We start from the raw sequence: 19,079 nt of genomic DNA on the forward strand, positions 1-19,079 counted from the left end.
CTGGGTTCGAATTACACCTCTGCTTCTCACCAGCTGTGTGACCTCGGGCCAGTTCCTTAACCTCTCTGAGACACCCTCTAAACTGGGGATAGTCACTGTGGAAGGATGGCCTTAAGCCATTGCTTTTCCTGACCCAACTCCTAATCACTTTTTTGTGCAGAAAAGCCTTTGGTGTGGAGCATGTGGGGACAGGCTGAGCACACAGCTTATTGGATGTCCCAAAATTCAGGATGGCAAGAAAGTGGATTTTATAGTAGGGGACTATGGAGGTTATCACTCGGACCTTGCCAGACATCGGGAAATCTAGACTGGAGCGAAAATACTGGGCCACCTGACGTGGAGACAGACACTGGGAGGGGTCTGGGTCCTACTTCTCAGCCCTGAGACCCTGGGCACATTCCAGGGCCCCTAGGAGCCCCGGCAGCTCACCTGTGAAGGGGGCTTTCAGTCCCAGATGTGCCAGGTCAGTGGGAGGATTGAATAAGATGGGGCACAGCCGACTCTGGCCTCCCAGGATTCATGAATGGGACAGTCCCTGGCATAGAGCACGCCCTCAGTTAGGGTCCAGACCTGAGTGAGGAACAAGCGAATGAATGAAGCAGACGCTGCCTTCTTTCTCCTCCAGGAGCCCCACGCTGGTGAAGAACATGATTTCGGGCCTCAGTTATGGAGCACTTAACGCCAGCTACCAGGTAGTGGACTGGTCCCTGCCCAGTGTCCTCCCACCCCCTCACGTTCCCTCCAGCACACTGGTCTTCAGAAGAGACATTCCCCCACCCTCCCTGGCAGAGACGGGGCACAGAGCGGGTAGGTTGGCATAGCCAGTGGTGATCCCTTCCCTGGCTTACAGATCTGGGGTGGCAGCGGGGGCAGGGGGTGGGGGTCCTCTGTCTCCCAGGAAGGGAAGAAGTCAGGCCCAGGTTCTCAGGAAAGCTGGGAGGCAGCTCAGCTTCGGAGCGCTGGCCTTGGGAGGGGGTGCCAGAGATCTGCCAGCCCGTGGACACACGGGAGGCTCTCTAGGGCTGGGGAAGGGACAGTACTTGACTGGGTGGAGCCCGCTGACAGGCCCCAACTCTGTGCCCTCCAGGCTGCCCTGGCCGAGAGCAGCTTCCCCCTCCTCAACAGCCCTGGCATGCTGAACCCTGGCTCCGCCAGCAGCCTCCTGCCTCTCAGCCATGACGACATGGGCGCCCCCATGGAGCCGCTGCCCAGCAACGGCAGCAGCAGCCCCCCTCGCCTCTCCCCACCCCAGTACAGGTGAGCCCATGGCATGGACCCCAGCCCACAGCCGTGCCCCCCGCAAGCATCAGGAAGGCAGAATCTTCTCCCCCTGCAGCTGGGATCCCCATCTTGTCGCCTTCAGCACAGCTCTCTTCCCAGGGCAGGTGGCCCCTCTCTTCCTTCTCATTGCTCCCCTCCCCGCCCTACACTCTTTATTTCCCTCCCTTCTCCATCCTCTGTCATCTCCCTTCCTCTCTCCTTCCCAACCAAAGGCAATCTCTGTTCATCCCAAGACCTCCTTTCCTTTGAAGGGAGACCAGACCTGAAACGTCAGGCCTCAGCGGCTCAGAGATGAGGGGGTCCTGGGGAGGCAAACTCTGGACACATCCCTGCGCCCCCAGATCCTGGATGCATTTTGGGCTGGGCCGGCAGGAGAGGACCTCCAGGGTGTCCACATTATCCCTTCTGTCACAGCCACCAGGTGCAGGTGAAAGAGGAGCCAGCTGAGGCGGAGGAAGACAGGCGGCCGGGACCCCCCCTGGGGCCCCCTAACCCGAGCACCTCGGGGCCTCCAGAAGACAGGGACCTGGAGGAGGAGCTGCCGGGAGAGGAACTGTCCTAAGGGCCTCTAGGGGCAGGCAGGGCAGGGGTGAGACCCCTCCCTCCCCCGGAAGCCAGGCCCCACCTACCCCGACTCCTCGCCCCGCCCAACTTCAAGGCACTTCCAGGACTCAGATGGGGGGGCTGGGCCAGCAACTCCCAAGGTGACCTGACCTACGACGACGCTCGCTGGGAGTGGGGGGGGGGGCAGGGACCGGCCGCCCCCGAGGGGACACAGAACCCCTGGTCTGGGACTGGCAGAGGACACGGAGGGCCCAGACCCCTCCTCAGACTCCCCCGCCCACATCCGAATCCCGCCTCCGCCGCCCCCCAACCACCAGCAGCAGCAGCAGGGCCCTCCTCCCCCACCAGCTCGCCCCCGCAGGGCCCCTCAGTGCCATGGAGACCCGCAGGCGGGGCTGAGCCACCCTCTCACACCCAGGGCCCCCCCATCTTGCTCTGGCAGTACTCTCTGGCCAGAGGCCCCCGTTTCCCTAATTTGTGCTCCCTTCCACCTTCTTGTCCTTACTGTGAAGAAGTAGCTCACCCCCCGCTCCTACCCCTGCCCTGGCCTGGGTTGGGGGCAGCTAAAATCTCAGAGCAGCCCCAGAAAAAACCTGCCCCTCAGCTGTGCCCGATCAAGAGGCACAGCTGGCGAGGGGGGACAAGTGGAGTGCCCTGGGGGCTCCGTGGGAGCAGGGCTGCCTGGTTCCAGGTCCCCCCCAGGCCGAACTGGGCCTCCACTCCCGTTTGCTGGGTGCTGCCCCCCAGGCCAGGGAGCATAGGAAAGTGACCCGGTGCCCACCTCCTCCACAGAGGCCTGTACCCGGTGCACTCGTAGAGGTGGACCCGCTGAAGGCGGCCGAGCTGCCCTTGAGGCTGGAGTTGGGGCCCCAGGTGGCGCCAGGACTGCGGGAAGCACCTGCCTGTGTCCTGGGAAAGGCCAGGCTGAAAGCAGGCTTGAGGGGCGGGTGGGATGAACACGGCGGCTGCTGTGACCCGACAGGACTCCCACCCCAGCCTTCAGGTGCCCCGTCGCAGTCTTCCCTCACCCGCCCTCAGCACCCCTTCCCTGCGCCCCCACCCCCCAGTTACACAGATGACCAAAGACCTTTCTTATGCCGGAAGCAAAAACCAAAACTTTTTGTTGGCTTTTTCCTTTGTCGCCTCCCGTACCCCCTGCTCATCCCGCTTCCCATCCCGGCCCCAGGCTGGAAGCCCTCCCCAACTTAAGTTATTGTTTTAAACCAAAGTTTACAGTGTCTGTTGGTGGCCAAGACCCTCTCTCTCCAGCCTCCCTCCACCCCACCCTGAGGACCCTGGGACTCAGTAGAGGTTGGCGGCCCTGCTCACCTCCCCTCTGCTCTTGCCCGGCCCGGGGGAAGAAAAGCAGGCAGAGGGGAGGAGGTGGGCAGCCCTTGGCACCCCGCGGGGTTCTTGGCCCCTTGGGCGGTGGGCACGGGAGCCCTCTTCCCAACCCTGGGCTGCTTACTGGGGGCTCTCCAGACCCCTCTCTCCAGGACCAAGTCCCCCATCACACTGGGAGTGTGGATTCCAGCGAAGGAGCTGGAAGAAAAGTGAGACTCTCCACAGACCCCCTATGGGGGACCCCAACTTAAGGCCAAGGACTGGGTGTATTTGATGCTTATGACACCCCAGGCCAGGCCCCTTTGCTGAGAAGACTCCTTGGACTATTTCCCAAGAATCCCCCACATACACCCCTTCACAAGGCACCCCTCCCAAGAGGCAGGGGGCCCTCCGCCCCCTCCCCTATGTACTCCCCACCTGTGTTCTGTTTGACCAGCACAGAAATATTAAACGTCCTCTATTCACAGGGCCCTGCGTGTGTCAGCAAGGGGAGGGAGGGCAGGGGCGTGAAAGCACAAGGATGGCTCTGGACAGCTGGGGGCTCCTGAAAGGGCACTTCCTGCAAGTACGGGAGTGGGCTTGAGCCCCGGGCACCGACACCTCCACGTTCATCCCAGCCAGGGCTCTGGCTCCTCTCTGCTCCGCCTGGCCCCCTTTTCCATCCGTCATCTTAGCATTCTCGGAAATTTCAAACCAGGTCTCTCCATCTTTCTCCTGTTTTCTCTCAAAGTCACAGCTCCTTGCCCCGGTTCCTTCGTGGGTTTGAAATCCAGGTTCCTGGCCTGGATGTTTTCATCAGGGAGTAGATTTCCTCTGGGGATGGAGAGAGTTCCTGCTGCAGGACCGCATGCCCAGGTGTCCTCTGGGCCCATCACCGGTGTCTTCCTGGGGGCTACCTGGATAGGTGTGTGTGTGGGGCATTGAAATGCTCGCCCACCCCTGTGTGCAGCGTCATAGCACTGGTGGGCTCAGGTCGAAAAAGGTTATTCTAGCCCATGCAGTCTGGACCCCGACAGCTGGGGGAGGAAAAGGGGCAGGCTGTTAAAGGGGTAGGGTGGGGGGCATCACCACACCAGCCCACATTAAGTCCTGGCTCCCCATCTGCTGCCCCACCCCAACAAGGGAGCCCCCTCCGCCTTCCTCAGACCCCAGTGCCATTACTGGGTTATCGGCCAGTCCCCTACTCCCCGCACTGTGTTCACCTTCCAGACACTCCCTCGTCCAGAGCAGGGCGCAGGAAGGAGTGTGTGTACTTGGCGGAAGTGCGGAGAGAGGGGGGAAGACGTTGAGAAAGTAGCAGAACTGGAATCAGTAACCCCACACATCACCAAACTGCTGGAACTTTCCGAAAGCCAAGCTTGAGGGAAGTAGAGCAGAAAAGAGCCAGCAGGAGCTGGAGATGGAGTCTCCGCTGACTTATGGGTCTCAGGCCTTTCCTACTCCTTCCAGCCATCATCTGTGTCCTGTCTCACTCTCCCCACTTTCTGTCCACCCTGCCTCCTCCCCCTGCTCTAATCCTCTGGACATTGTTGGAGAGCCCAGGGTGAATCCCCTGTCCCTCCTTTCAGAGGGCATCTCAGGAGGGGCCCGGCTGGGTCAGGCCAGGAGAGCTCAGCCTGGGGGCTCAGAATCCCCACCGTCCACCCACCAGCTCGCCCACCAGACGCTATGAGCAAGTGGCACTGATGATAATCTGCCCCACCTTGCCCTCCGTGGAGGCCGCCAGGGCTCTGTACGGTAGAACTATAATTGGTGTGGACGACGGCATTCTCTACAACGCCATAAAGCAGTCACCCTCAGCTTCACTGCAGCCGCCGCTTCCCCTCCCCCCCTTCCCCTTGGAACCCACCAGCCTTCTAGAAAATCCAGAGGTGTTGGCTGCCAAACTCCCTACTCCACCCACGGAAGAAGATTTGTTTTCTAGGCTGGCCCTGGGAGCATCCTTCCCACATGGGAGACTCTAGAGGGACAAGGATACACCCAGCCTCACTTCCAGGACAGTCCTTCCAGTGATCTAACTCCTGCTTCAAACTTGAGTCCATTGTTTTGATTCCGTCCCACAGGGATCCGGCAAATGTCTGGTCAGTACATTTGGACATGGGGTGAAGATCTAACCCAGGTGTTGGCAGAGAAGAAGGTCTTACGATCTGAGAAACAGGAGGCTGCTGTGGGCCTCCGTCTTCTGAGTACAGACTCCATAATTATTTCCTTTCTGATCTGACAGATCCCACGCGGGACACTCCTCCCCATCATTACCTCGTTACCTTCTTCTAAATAAGCACCACCTCCCACATCCCGACCCCGATCATGTTTTGCTGTCAGGAAGTTCTGCATGCTGTCTAGCTGCTCTCCTTCCTCCTGTTCTGTGCAGCTGTTGGGGGGCAGGTGGTTAGCTCTGGCTGGCTGCTTGCCCTGGTCTATTTCAGCATTTACCAGGGGAGAGAGAAGCTGTTTTTGGAAACTGTTCTCAGGCTGGTTAAAAAAAAAAAAAAAATACTCCAAGCCAGGCATTTTGAGGGTGAGAAGGTGGCACTGTGGGCTGTGCATCGGACAGAAGTCCCCTTCCCTTCGCATTCAGAAGGCTCTGCTCTCTCCCAACCTTCTATTTAACTCGTTGCCCTTGACCAAGGCCTTCGCCGATGGCCAGCAGAGGGCGCTTCAGACAAAGCCGAGCTTCTGCTCCTCTTTGGGCAAACTTGCCGTCCAGGGGAGGATGGGAGGTGGGGGTGTGGGGAGAGGGCGCTCAACTTCCTGTGACAACCACGGCCCTACCACCTCATGTCCCCGAGAGCAGTCTCTAACCTAGGGCAGAAAAGCGTTCCTCCTGCTGTTTGGGAGCTTCCAGACCCCCTCCAACTTGTGACGTATGAAGCACCCTGAGCAGAAATAGGAGAAGAGAGATGAGCGGGATCTGGAGAGATGACGCCTCTGGAGCCTAGTACACTGCGCGCCACAGTGGACTCAGTAAAGATTTTTAATGGTAACAATAATGACTAACAATGTTCTTATCGCATACCACACACTATTCTAGAAGCCCTATATTCTGTGTAATCCTAACAACAGCTCTGAGTTAGATGTTGTTATTATCCCCATTTGACAGATGAGGAAACCGAGACTCAGGGACTCAGAGGCTAACAGATGAAGCATTATGAGTGAGGAATCTGGTTTGCAGTGGAGGAAGGGAAGACAGCGGCTCCGTGCCTTAGTCTCAGCTTTCTAGCGACGCTGTACACTTTGGCTTGCCTCCCACCCCTTGTTGGAGGCTCCCAAAGGGGAAACTGAGGTACAGAGTGCCTCAGAGCCAGGAATCAGGCCCTGAATTCAGAGTTCCCCAGATGCTGTTCTTCTCTAGGCAGAATGAGGTAAGTTGGGGCTTGGAATGTCACTAAGGGACAGAGGGAACCAGAGAAAGAAGGCTGAAACGCTCTATAAAACTAATCAGGCTGGTAGGGGGGTACTGGGGGGCCTTCTGCTGGAAAACGGAGTGAGTCTGAGCAGTGAAGGCAAAGAGGCCCCTGGGCAGGGGTGGGAGTGGGTGCAGAGTCACAAGGTGCGCGCACGCACACACACACACACGCACACGCACACACACACACGCGCACACACACACACACACACACACACACACGCTGCTAATTAGCTAGCTACGTTTACACCAAGAGGTCCCTTCCATCTTGAAAGCCTGCAATTATCCTGTGGCCAGCCAGGGCAGGGACACATACCACACGGTAGTCACAGTGACATCCCATCACACAGGCCCAGGTCCCCTCCACGCCTGCGGTCTGCCTCCACCTCAGGTTCAAAAGTTTAGAAAAACAGCCCCTCCCAAGAAGGGGGTCACGGTGGCGGCCACGGCTGAAAGGCCCTCTGTCCTACCCAAGAGGGGCCGGGGAGGGGGTGTGGGGAGGGGGCACTGGCCACCTTTGGGAGATGGGTCAAATTAGCAAGATGGGTGCAGGGTGGGGCGGGCATTCTGGAGCTCCTGGCCCTGAGTAGAAGGCTTCTACCCCTGCTAGGGGTCAGGGCCCTTCCTGCTCTCAGACCTGGAACTCAGACTGTCTCCATAGGGCACCGCCTGGGCTCAGGAGCAGGCCAAACGCAGGAACACGGGTGGGCAGACACCAGAGGCGCACGGGACTCGGCTCTCAGAGGGCTGGTTCTCTGGCTGGGAAACTGACGGTGGTCAGCCAAGTGCCGAGGACGGCAGGGGAGAAAACTCAGGGCCTGCAGGGGTTCGGATCCTGCCTCTGCTACTTGCTGACTCTGTGGCCTTGGGAAAACGTCTTGACCTCTCTGGGCTTCAGTTTCCTCGTCTGTAGACTGGTGTGGGGCGATCGTCACTGGCTTGTTGAGAAGACTGATTATACAGCCTATCAAAACATGTCTAGTGCGTAGTAGGCCCACAGCACATAATAGCTGTTAACAAAATGTGGTCTTGGATGCAGTCACCACGGGGGTGAGGGGACCGGTGCGCTCCTGGAGGACTCCCTGGAAGAGAGGCTGCAGCTGGGAGGGGGAAACTTGGGTAGGAAGCGGGGAGAGAAGAAACGTTCTAAGCTTGTAGGTAGACCTAGATGGAGCTTTGGGAAGGTTCACGTGGCAGAAAACAAAGGGCTGAGTGAGGAGAGAAAGGCAGGGGCAGAGAAGCCAGTGGACTGGCAGAAACCCAGCCCACCGCTGTCATTGCCGCCCCACACTCACCTCCTCTGGCACTGGGCTAGACCCCCGGCACGTGAACTGTGGTGCAGTGTCCTTATCTATAAAGTGGTCATCAGAACCCCTGACTCCTCAGGAGATCGAGGGGAGAATTAAATGGAATCGTGGATGTGAAGCACGCGGACGGGCCCACGCCTCCTGATACGCTGTCAGCAGCGATGCTGATGAAGATTCAAACTTGTGGCCCGTGTCACCGAGGAGCTTACATCAGAGGGGGACAGTCTGGTACTTCAATAAATACATAAGTGAGCTTGGCAGGGGCGAAATCCGTGATTCCATCACGCCATGCTGTGGCCTGCAGAGGTGTTCAGAGGAGGCTTCTCAGAGAGGATACGGCACTGTAGTAGCCTCGAGGGAAAGATAAGGCTCAGCAGGAGAGCCTGGCAAGCGGGGCAACCACCTAGACAAAGCAGGGGCGGGATGGGTTAGGGCATTTAGGGGAGAGTCAAGAAGGCCAGAGAGGCTGCAGGACTGGGAGATGATACTGGAAAGCCAGTGGGAGTGACTGACTGTTGGAGGGTCCAAAGGCAAGCTGGGAGTCCAGGCTGGGGGCCAGGGGCAGCGCTCAGGAGAGGGTTTAGAGCAGAGGGGAACCGACTGACATCAGGTGCGGGGAGAAAGTAGCTGTGGGGCGAGTGGGCTAAGCTGGGGCTGCGGGGGCCATTAGGTGGCTACTGGGGTTGTCCAGGTGATGGGCGAAGGAGTCCCAAATAGGGAGGTTGCTTTGGAAAATGACATCAGGAAGCTTTTTGAACAACAGAGTAGAAACTGGGACCAGGTGACTGCACGAGAGAAGAGAGGTCCAGAATGACCTCAGCTGAGTGTTATCTGAAATGTCTATTCACAGGATGGGGAGACGTCAAGTGTGGCACATTTTCACAATGGAATATTAGACTGCAGAGAAAAGGGATACAGCAGAGCTACTTGTCAGCAGCAGGGTACATTTGAAGGGGAGAAGATGGAAGAAAGATACATAGTGCTGCCATTTACATAATGCTTAAAGCCATGCATATGAGAGCTATATATCATGTAAGGCACATGCACATGTAGCGAACATTTAAAGAATTTGTAGGAATGATAAATAACACATTCAGGATGGTGGCTGCCTCTTTGGGACAGGGGAGATGCGATGAGGAGGGGCGCTCAAGGGGCTTCAAGTGTATCGATAATGGTTTATTCCTGAGCCAGCTGCTGGGAACACAGGGGTACTTTCCATTATTCCCTGTACCTTTGTGTGGCTGGAATATTTCATTTAAAAACAAAAGAGGAATGATTCCAAGGTTTGGGTCCTGGGCCAGAGGAAGAAATCTCATGCTTTCAGCCCCTCTGGGCTCAAGACAGAGCCAAGGAAGAGGTTCGATGTTCAACTGGGCCTGCAGGGAGGGGCAGGATGGCCAGCTGGCCCTGTGCAGAGGGGCTGGAGAGGTGGACCTTGGTGAAGCACATCTGGACCCACATCTGGTCATGGGGCAAGAGGCGTGGCTGTGAAGGAAGACAGAGATGGTCAGGGGGCAAGGAGGGAGGAGAGCTGGTGAGAGGGGGTCCCGAGGCCAAGGCAGGGGCTCTGCAGGGGCAGGGCTGCAGTGCTCACGGAAGGCAAGGCCAGGGACAGCTTCGGTCTCCATGCCACCGACACCAACGTGGACTGGGCAACAGGAGGCCCCTGGCACCCTAGGACAGCATAGTTTCCGAGGAGAGGAAGAGCACAGGAGAGCTGCATGAAGGAGTCCCTGTGTGGAGCAGAAACAGAGGCGAGGGGGGAATCTCTCTCTCACTGAGTTTAGCAGCAAAGGGAGAAAGAGAAGAAGGACCCCAGAGGTGGAGGGGAGGAGACACCGCCATGGAATGTCAAGAAAAGGTTTTGCTATCAGTTTTCTCGGCTGTAATGATTTTGTGTTTTCTGATACATATTTAAGCGGGGTGGGGAGAGGGCAGCAGAGGTTCAGGTTGATTCTCCCATGAGTGCCTGTGAGTGGACCCTCCTTGCTCCATCAGTTTAGGTATTTCTCACATCTCCTTTCTCAGTATCTCCCCCAGGACTCGACCACAGCTGCTCAGGAAGAGGGGTGGGGCCCCCTTTGGGAGGGAGAGTCTGGAATTGGTCATGGGACTCACCAGGGGAGGGAGGGAGGGGAGGGGAGGAGGGAGCAGGGAAGATTCAGCAGCAATGAAGTTGAAGGTGGCTCTGATGCCCACACTACAAAGTGGGGCTACGGAGGCGAACGGGAGGCAGGGGAGTGGGGGGACCGGGGCTGGTCAGCCCCTAGAGTGAAGAAATTGCCCTGAGGCCTTGAGCCTGGAGGCCTTCCCACCCACTTAGCTCCTCCCCCATTGCACTGGCCACCTCCCACCCCACTGCCACTCGCTTCACACACATTCCTCTCCTCCCTCCTTCCTCATCTCCCTCTTCTCCCTGCTTCCTAAAGAACACTTGGCTGTGATGGGCTGTTCCCAGATGCCTTCTCCCATGGTCCACACTGGTCCTTGCCATCTCCCTCCTCCCAGGCCTGACCCAGGCCCAGCTGGGCTTCCCGATTTCGCTTCCACATCAGAGAGTCACCCCAGACTGGCCCACTTATCCTCCCCGACCTCAGAGCACACGCGGTCCATCTACAAATCTTCTCTGAGCCCCTACTCTCTACCTAGGCTGGTGCTCGGTGCTATGGAAAATGCTGGAAGGAAGAGCTAGGCACAGGCCCTGCCCTCGGGAGGCTTACAGAGCAGCTGGAGAAAGAACACGGAGATGTAAAGAAGTTAAATAATAAATGAAGCTAGGCAACACGCAGAAAGAACATACTCTCTTCCCTTTTGCTGTGAACAATCTTTGGTACAAAGAAGGTCCTTCTAATGACACTTGCAGGGAGTTTAATTATTAAAACGATCTTCCTATCAAAGGGTTATTAATATGGTGATAATGAAGGCAGCAGCATAGAAAAGAATAGACACAAATAATGCAGTGTAACTATAAAGTCGATCATTCATACATTCAACGTTTATTGAGAACTCAATGTATACCAGGCACCAAGCTAAGCCCTGAATGTACAAGATGGATAAGACACAGTCCCTCCCCTCAGAGAACCCCAAAGACAGACAGATATGTAAGCCGAAAAATGGCAATACAGGACTCCCCTGGTGGTCCAGTGGGTAAGGCTCCGCGTTCCCAATGCATGGGGCCCGGGTTCGATCCCTGGTCAGGGAACTAGATCCCACGTACATGCCGTCGCTAAGAGTCCGCATGCCTAATTAAAGATCCCGCATGCCGCAACTAAGACCCGGTGCAGCCAAAATAAATAAATTAATTTTAAAAAAAAAGAAAAAAAAATGGCACTAGGACATTCGACTTGAGGTTGGGAACACAGAAGAGGGTGTTGGCAACTTCCCCGGGATAACTTGTGAAGCTTTGTGTCAGAGGCAGCATTTAAGCTGAGTCTTGAAAGGTGTGCAGGCAGAGGGAACAGAGTCAGGAAGGGCCAGTGTGTTCAGAGTGACCGTAACCATGCCCAGCGGTCCTAGCAGGACTATGAGGCCAGGAGAGGCAGATAGGAGTCATATTGTAGAAACTCCCCTACCTAACTCAGAAATTGGCACTTTTTGCTCTAGACAAAATATTTTTGAGCCGTGAATGACATGACCATGGCAAGTTTGTTTGAAGACATTTCGTAGGTTAAACGTGAAGGGAGGATGCTTGGAGATCAGTAACAGGCCGTTCCTTCAGGCCTGGGTGTGAGACGCTGGATCTGGCCACCTCTGTGAACAGAGGAGGGGAAATGGGAAGGACACCAGAGGGGAGACTAGTTTCATGAACAGGAGGCAAGGGACGCACGGGTGCGGAGAGGACCCTATGGTGTTAAGCCTTAGGTAACAGAGCAGCGGAAGCCACTGGCAGAAATCAGAACCTACTAAGAATCTCCTAAGAGAAGGAGCTTATTTTGCAGGAGAAGATGGGGCGGGTGGGGGAGGGGTGTCTGGGTCAAGTTGAATTGGAGGTGACAACAGAAAATCCAGCTGGAGCAGCTTCTAATTAAAGGTGGCCAGTTGAGCTCATGCGTTTCCCTTCCAGCCATCTGAAGCCCCGCTAAACTACAGCAGAGGGACTTGTTTTAGGGTGTAGACTCATAGAAACGAATAGAATAGAACAAGGGAGGGAATTCCCTGGCAGTCCAGTGGTGAGGCCTCTGCTTTCACTGCAAGATCCCTGGGTTCGATCCCTGGTTGGGGAACTAAGATCCCCGCAAGATGCACGGCACAGCAAAAAAAAAAAAAGAACAAGGGAGAAGACAAGTTTCAAGGGAGAAGACAACAGCAAGTTTCAGAAGCTGGAGAGAGGATGGGCAGAGAAAGCTGAGTCCTCAGCCAGTGAAGAGGGCAGCTGAGAGGCAATCTCCCTGCCTCCCCCCGCTCCACACTCAGGGCCCAGAGCTCAGGGCAGGATTGGCATGGGTTACCTTGGTTACCTCTAGAGCTAGGGATAAAAGTGCATTTTTTTTTTTTTTTTTTTTTGCGGTACGTGGGCCTCTCACTGCTGTGGCCTCTCCCGTTGCGGAGCGCAGGCTCAGCGGCCATGGCTCACGGGCCCAGCCGCTCCGCGGCATGTGGGATCCTCCCGGACTGGGGCACGAACTCGTGTCCCCTGCATCGGCAGGCGGACTCTCAACCACTGCGCCACCGGGGAAGCCCTAAAGGTGAATTTTAAAAAGTAAAATGTAGGTGGTTGCCAGGGGCCGGGAAGAGGGAGGGATGAATAGATGGAACACAGGATTTTTAGGGCAGTGAAAATACTCGTTGTGAGACTGTATGGTTGATACTTGTCTTTATACATTGGTCCCAACCCAATGGGACCATGGAATGTTCAACGCCAAGGGTGAACCCTGCACGTAAACTATGGACTTTTGGGGACAATGGTATGTCCCTGTAGGTCCATCAGTTGTAACAAATGTCCCCTGGGCTGACGATGTGGATGACGGGGGAGACTGGGTATGTGTGGGGCAGGGGGTATATGGGAACTCTCTATACTTTCTACCCAATTTTGCTGTGAACCTAAAACTTCCCTAAAAAATAAAGTCTATTAAAAAAAAAAAAAAAAGCAAACTAGTTGAAAGTCAGTTTAAGGAGCAGTTAGTCCTCCAGATCCCTCCCCTACTCTGTGCAGGCAGCTCCCTTCCCCTCCCTGTAGCACTGTAGATGATGGGAGATGCATATTCTGGAGTGAGTAAAATGGAGGGCCTTTGGGCTGGAGGAAACACTGATGTAGGAGAGGCAGGACCACTACAGGGGACTGGGTGAAGGACTCGGACATCAAGGGTTTCTAAGTTGCAAAGCTTTTAGAGTTCCATGCTTCAGCAGAAACACAGGGACTTCCCTGGTGGCGCAGTGGTTAAGAATCCGCCTGCCAATGCAGGGGACACGGGTTCAAGCCCTGGTCCGGGAAGATCCCACATGCTGTGGAGCAACTAAGCCCGTGCGCCACAACTACTGCTCTCTAGAGCCCGCGAGCCACAACTACTGAAGCCTACAAGCCCTAGGGCCCGTGTGCCGCAACTACTGAGCCTACGTGCTGCAAGTACTGAAGCCCGTGTACCTAGAGCCCATGCTCCACAACAAGAGAAGTCACCACACCGCAACATGGAGTGGCCCCCACTCGCTGCAACTAGAGAAAGCCTGCGTGCGGCAACAAAGACCCAACACAGCCAAAAATAAATAAATAAACTAAAAAAAAATCCAGAAACCCAAAGATTCACAGACATATAAGGAAAGCATCTAATGTGAAAAACAGAGGTCAAAACAGATGAAAGCAACTTGGAGGAAATTGTTATGCAGACAGAAAGAAACTTTTAAAAAAATTATTTATTCTCAGAGAAATGTGATATTGCATCCATGAAATAAGAATAAGATGCTATAAAAATGAACGTTCAGAGAACAAAATGAGGTCTCAGCAGTTTAAAACGTAAGAGGAATGAAAATTAAACAGGAAGACTGGCAGTTAAAGATATCCTCCCAAACTGTAGCAAGCAAAGAAAGAAACAAAAACAAAGAAGGAAAACAGAAAAAACAGAGGAGAGAAAATCCCTTAAAAAGTGTTTCAAGAACATTTCCCAGAATTGATGAACATGAGTTCCAAACGGAACAGGCCAATGAGCATATAAAAATGTACCCTCACCAAAGCACAGCATCATGGAATTTCAGAACTGGAGACACAGATGCTACAAACTTTTAGAGAGAAAATGAGTCACATAAAAGGATCAGGATTCAAAACACCACTCGTTGTTCAACAGCACAGTCATAGAAGATGATGGAGCATTGCCATAGAAGTTCTAAGAGATTTTTTTCCAACCTAAAATTCCATACCCTGCTAAACTATTAATTTGTAAAATAAAAACATGTTGAGACATGCAAATTCTCCCCAAACTGCAACTCTCATTTACCGTTTCTCACAGCGGGAGGGTGGAGGATGTGTTCCCTCTCCCAAACACAAGAAAAAGAAAGCAGAAAATCAACATAAGAGAGAGGTTAGGATCCGTGCCAGGAGTAGAGAGCAAGCAGGTCCTCCTGGAGAAGTGAAAGGGCTCTGGGAGAGATTTTTTCAAGAAGATGACATGCACAGAATGCCTAAAATTTGGACATATTGAGATGAGATCCACACTACCAGGGAAGATTTAGAGATTGAATCACTAATATGTATGAGGAAAACTAAGCAAATAAAAAAGGGCAGCTCACTCTAGAGAGAAAAAAATGTTGAAATAGTAATAATATACTAACTACATGGTTTAGCTATAAATAACATTCAGTCATAAAAATGAAGACACTGAGATCGCATTTAACCAAGAGGATGATGTAACCATATTGGGAGAATGGGGAGACGAGAAGGGGTTCTTGGGGAAGGTTATAATGGGGAGGGTGGATAAAAGGGAATTTAATCTACATCTTATAAAGTGAGAACTTCATTGGCACTTAAAACTGAAAAGTCGGGCTTCCCGGGTGGCGCGGTGGTTGGGAGTCTGCCTGCCGATGCAGGGGACGCAGGTTCGTGCCCCGGTCTGGGAGGATCCCGCGTGCCGCGGAGCGGCTGGGCCCGTGGGCCATGGCCGCTGAGCCTGCGCATAACGGGAGAGGCCACAGCAGTGAGAGGCCCGTGTACCACAAAAAAAAAAGAAAACAAAAAAACAAAAACTGAAAAGTCAAAAAGTAGCGATGCAAGTCTCTTTTCTACAGATATGTATGATGCTAAAACTCAAAGGAATCATCTAAAAGAATTGAGAGTGGGGGGACTGGGGGTGGGGTGGAGGGGTGGAGGTGGGGGGCAGGGAGCCAGGACACTGATGTTTTCTTCACAAGACTGGTAGAGCTCTATTCTTTCAACCACGGCACAGCACATAGCCCTCTATGGTTTAATTCCGTGCTTATTCACCTGCCTGTCTTCTAGAAGGTGAGCTCTGCAAAAACCAGGCCCCATTCATCTTGTTGCCCCAGCACCCAGCCCAGTACCTGTCAGACAGCAGACCCTCAATTACGTGTTTGTAGAATGGATCATCGTAGGTTCAAGCTGGGAGGGAACTTTCATTTCAACCCTATCATTTTACAGGTTAGAAAACCAAGGCCCACAAAAGAAAGGGCGTGTTCCCCAGGGCTCAGGTGGTGAGTGACAGCTCCAAGGCTACACTGTCAACGTCTGGATTCTTTGTCCATCCTCCTGCAAGCCCAGGGGCACCTTCGAATGTACAGAATAAGTGACAGTTTGGAAACTGAGCTGCTCTCATGGGGAGAGGATTGAAAGAGGGAGGAGAGGTAATAAGAAGAGAGAAGACAAGCGTCCAGGCAGAGGGAGGTGTGGCTCCTACCAGAAAGGTGTGGCCCTGCCCAAGTCAGGAGAACGACCTCTCCCAGGAGAGGAGGTGACTACCTGGGACCCACCAGGGACTTCTCCCTCTGAGGCCCCACTGGAGCACAGAGTTCAAGATCACACCCCATGGCTGCCATCCAGGGATCAGGAAGCTACTACTGCTTCTGCCAAACCGGCCTCTCAACACCCAGGAAGCTACAGAATGGCCCCTGGGAGGCTGCAGCAGAAAAATGGCCCATTTCCTGCACGTTTCCTGGGAGCCAAAGCAGCCCAAAAGGGCATTCACTGCTGCTTCCAAATACCACCCAGTAAACCTACATTAGGGGGAAACTAATTTGCACCCGGACCCCTATTGCCAGCGAGGTCTGAGAAATGTGGCTTTCAGCTCTCTGACGTCTCCAGAGAAGGGTGGACTGGAGGTTGAGAGCGACACTCCACAGTCCCCTCTGTAGATTTCACATCACTCTTCTCCTGTCTCGCTCTGTCCCAGGCTATGGCACCAGAAACATCCCTTCTCTTCCCAGGCCTCCAAGGAATGCCCACCTGTCTGTTAGTAAATTCATGAAAACGGATGCCTGGAGGGACCCCTGGGCACCCAGCTCTGAATCACAGTGCGGGCTCTACGGGCCTGAGGAGATACTAGTGTCGTTAATGTCCCCTCTCGGCCATATAAACATCCAGGATCGGGGGGGAGGGGAATTTCAGGTTTAGTTTGTGACATGAAAAGATTATTTGGCAGGATGCCAGCAGACAGGCAGGCGGGACCTCTGTGCCAGGGAAATGCCCACAGTGGGCAGCCCCGTATCCATCACAGCATGGGCACTGGGTAGCAGGAGGCTGGCCACGTGGGTCCCGGGGTTGGCAAGCTGGACAACCAGGAGACTGTCTCAGAGATAGTATCCAATTGGGACCATGTGAAGTCTGGTGGTGTCCCAGGCAGCGTGGGGGGCTGGGATCCATCTGAGTCAAAGAGTTCCTGGTCACGGAGCCTCTTTCTCCCCACGTTAACCCCCAGTGCAGAACCTGGCCTCCTGTTCCATCTTGCAGTGCCCCCCTCAGCTGGCTGCACTCTGGCCAGGGCACCAGAACGGTCCTGGACGAGAGCAAGTTGGGCGGCACCTCTTTCTCCCTCCTGGCATGGGAACACGGGTTCTCCCCCGGTCTCCCAGCCAGCCCCTTGTCCTGCCCATCTTGGAGTTGGACAGACTAGGTCCAGCCTACACTCCAGCACTTTCTAGTTGTGAGACCGCGGGCATGGTGATGTCACCCTCCTGAGCCTGGGTTTTCCCATCCGTAAAATGGAGCGAAAGGTAACATTTCTCCCAGGGATGCTGGAAGGATTAATAACATGTGTAAGGCTGTTGGCGGTGCTTGGCGTATGGTCAGTTGCCCACTGTTGTGTAAAAACTGCTCCAAAACATAGTGACTTAAAAGAACAGCTATTTACTTCTCATGATTCTGGGGGCTCAGCTGGGCAGTACCTGTGCTCCTTGTGGCGGTAGTGGGGCACTCATTTGGTTACATTCAGCTGGAAGTTCAACTGTGGTGGCTGGACCTCCTTCTCCAGCAAAGTGGGCTTCTCGCATGGCAGCCCAGGGCCCCAAGGAGTCCAGGCAGAAGCCGTCAGTTCATGCCTGGGCTAGAACTGGCACACTTTGCTTCTGGTGCATTCTGTTGTTCAAGGTGAGTCCCAAGGCCAGCTCAGACTCACGGGAGTGGAGATAGCCTCTGTCTCCTGGTAGGAGGAGCGACATGGCACAGAGATGGGAGAGATTGTTGGGGGCGGTCTTTGGAGACAAGGTACCAGCACATAACGTTAGGTCAGTGGTAGATGGGGAAGTCTGGCTTGACCACTCGGCTTTGCACCCTCAGGAGTCTGGCCCAGAGCAATGTTTCCCAGACGATGCGGGCTGTATCACTGGTGTCCCAGAGATGATTTGATGGCAAAAAGTAACTTTTCTTGGGACTTCCCTGGTGGCGCAGTGGTTAAGAATCCGCCTGCCAATGCAAGGGACAAAGGTTCAATCCCTAGTCCAGGAAAATCCCACATGCCGCAGAGCAACTAAACCTGTGTGCCACAACTACTGAAGCACGAGCGCCACAACTACTGAAGCCCACGCACCTAGAGCCCATGCTCTGCAACAAGAGAAGCCACCACAACAAGAAGCCCACACACCACAACAAAGAGTAGCCCCCTCTTGCTGCAACTAGAGAAAGCCCACACACACAGCCAAAATAAAATAAACAAACATAGCCAAAAATAAATTAATTAAAATATATTTTAAAAAGTAACTTTGCACTTTGAGTCTTTTTTAATCCTTTTGATACCATCAAAGAGAAAGCTGTTGGCTTACTGCTAGCCTGTGTCTAACACGCTCTACCGCTAGCTATTGCTGGCCCGGCATTAGTGGTGTCTGGCGGGCAAAGTATCTTGCCAGAACGTAGTATGTTGCTTTGTTTCTCATGCATTTATTTATTTATTTTAATAAATTATTTATTTTTTTGCTGCATTGGGTCTTCGTTGCTGCGAGCAGGGACTATTCTTCGTTGCAGTGCACAGGCTTCTCATTGCGGTGGCTTCTCTTGTTGCGGAGCATGGACTCTGGGCGTGTGGGCTTCAGTAGTTGTAGCACGTGGGCTCAGTAGTTATGGCTCACGGCTTTAGAGTGCAGGCTTAGTAGTTATGGGCTTAGTTGCTCCACGGCATGTGGGATCTCCCCGGGCCAGGGCTCGAGCCCCTGTCCCCTGCATTGGCAAGCGGATTCCCAACCACTGCGCCACCAGGGAAGGAAGCCCTCATGCATTTATCTTTACAATCATCAAGTGAACTGGCTTTCCACTCCTGAGGGTAATAGAACATTGACTGAAGTAAGGAGAATCATCTCAACAGAGTGGTCAGAACCCAATTGCTTTCCAGCTCCAGGCTACAAGCTCTCTCCTGATAACCCTACTTCCAGTGAGTCTGTTGTCCCCAGAAGAAAAGCCCTCAGCATCCCCACCGCCCTTACCTCCTTCACCCATTAAACTTTCCTCCTGTACATTAAATTCCACTCCCACAGACATTCCTTGGCATCTTTACAGACCTTTTTCAGAAACTCCTCTGTGTTTTATTCTTTTTTCCCCCCTACTGAAATATAGTGGGAATCGATTTATTTATTTATTTTTGAATACAGTATTTTGTTTATTTATTTATTTTAATTTTTTTTCCTTTTGGCCATGCCGCACGGCACGCGGGATCCCAGTTCCCCAGCCAGGGATCGAACCCATGTCCCCTGCAGTGGAAGTGCGGATTCTCAACCACTGGACCACCAGGGAAGTCCCATTATTTTATTTATTT

General features: G+C 53.9%; 1 protein-coding gene across 3 annotated transcripts in view; it reads left to right on the plus strand.

Annotated features, from left to right (window-relative positions):
* Positions 1-3,653, plus strand: part of FOXP4 (forkhead box P4) — a 202,140-nt gene extending 198,487 nt beyond the window's left edge. For all 3 annotated transcript variants that reach the window (XM_060308531.2, XM_030870782.3, XM_030870783.3), the window contains 3 exons: positions 626-692; positions 1,088-1,257; positions 1,696-3,653. In XM_060308531.2, coding sequence (XP_060164514.1) covers positions 626-692; positions 1,088-1,257; positions 1,696-1,843 — 385 coding nt within the window. In that variant the 3' untranslated portion in view covers positions 1,844-3,653. The remainder of the gene's footprint in view (positions 1-625; positions 693-1,087; positions 1,258-1,695) is intronic.
* The last annotated feature ends 15,426 nt before the right edge of the window (positions 3,654-19,079 follow it).

The sequence above is a fragment of the Globicephala melas genome, chromosome 11 (genome assembly GCF_963455315.2).
Source record: "Globicephala melas chromosome 11, mGloMel1.2, whole genome shotgun sequence".
In the NCBI taxonomy this organism is placed as follows: Eukaryota; Metazoa; Chordata; class Mammalia; order Artiodactyla; family Delphinidae; genus Globicephala; species Globicephala melas.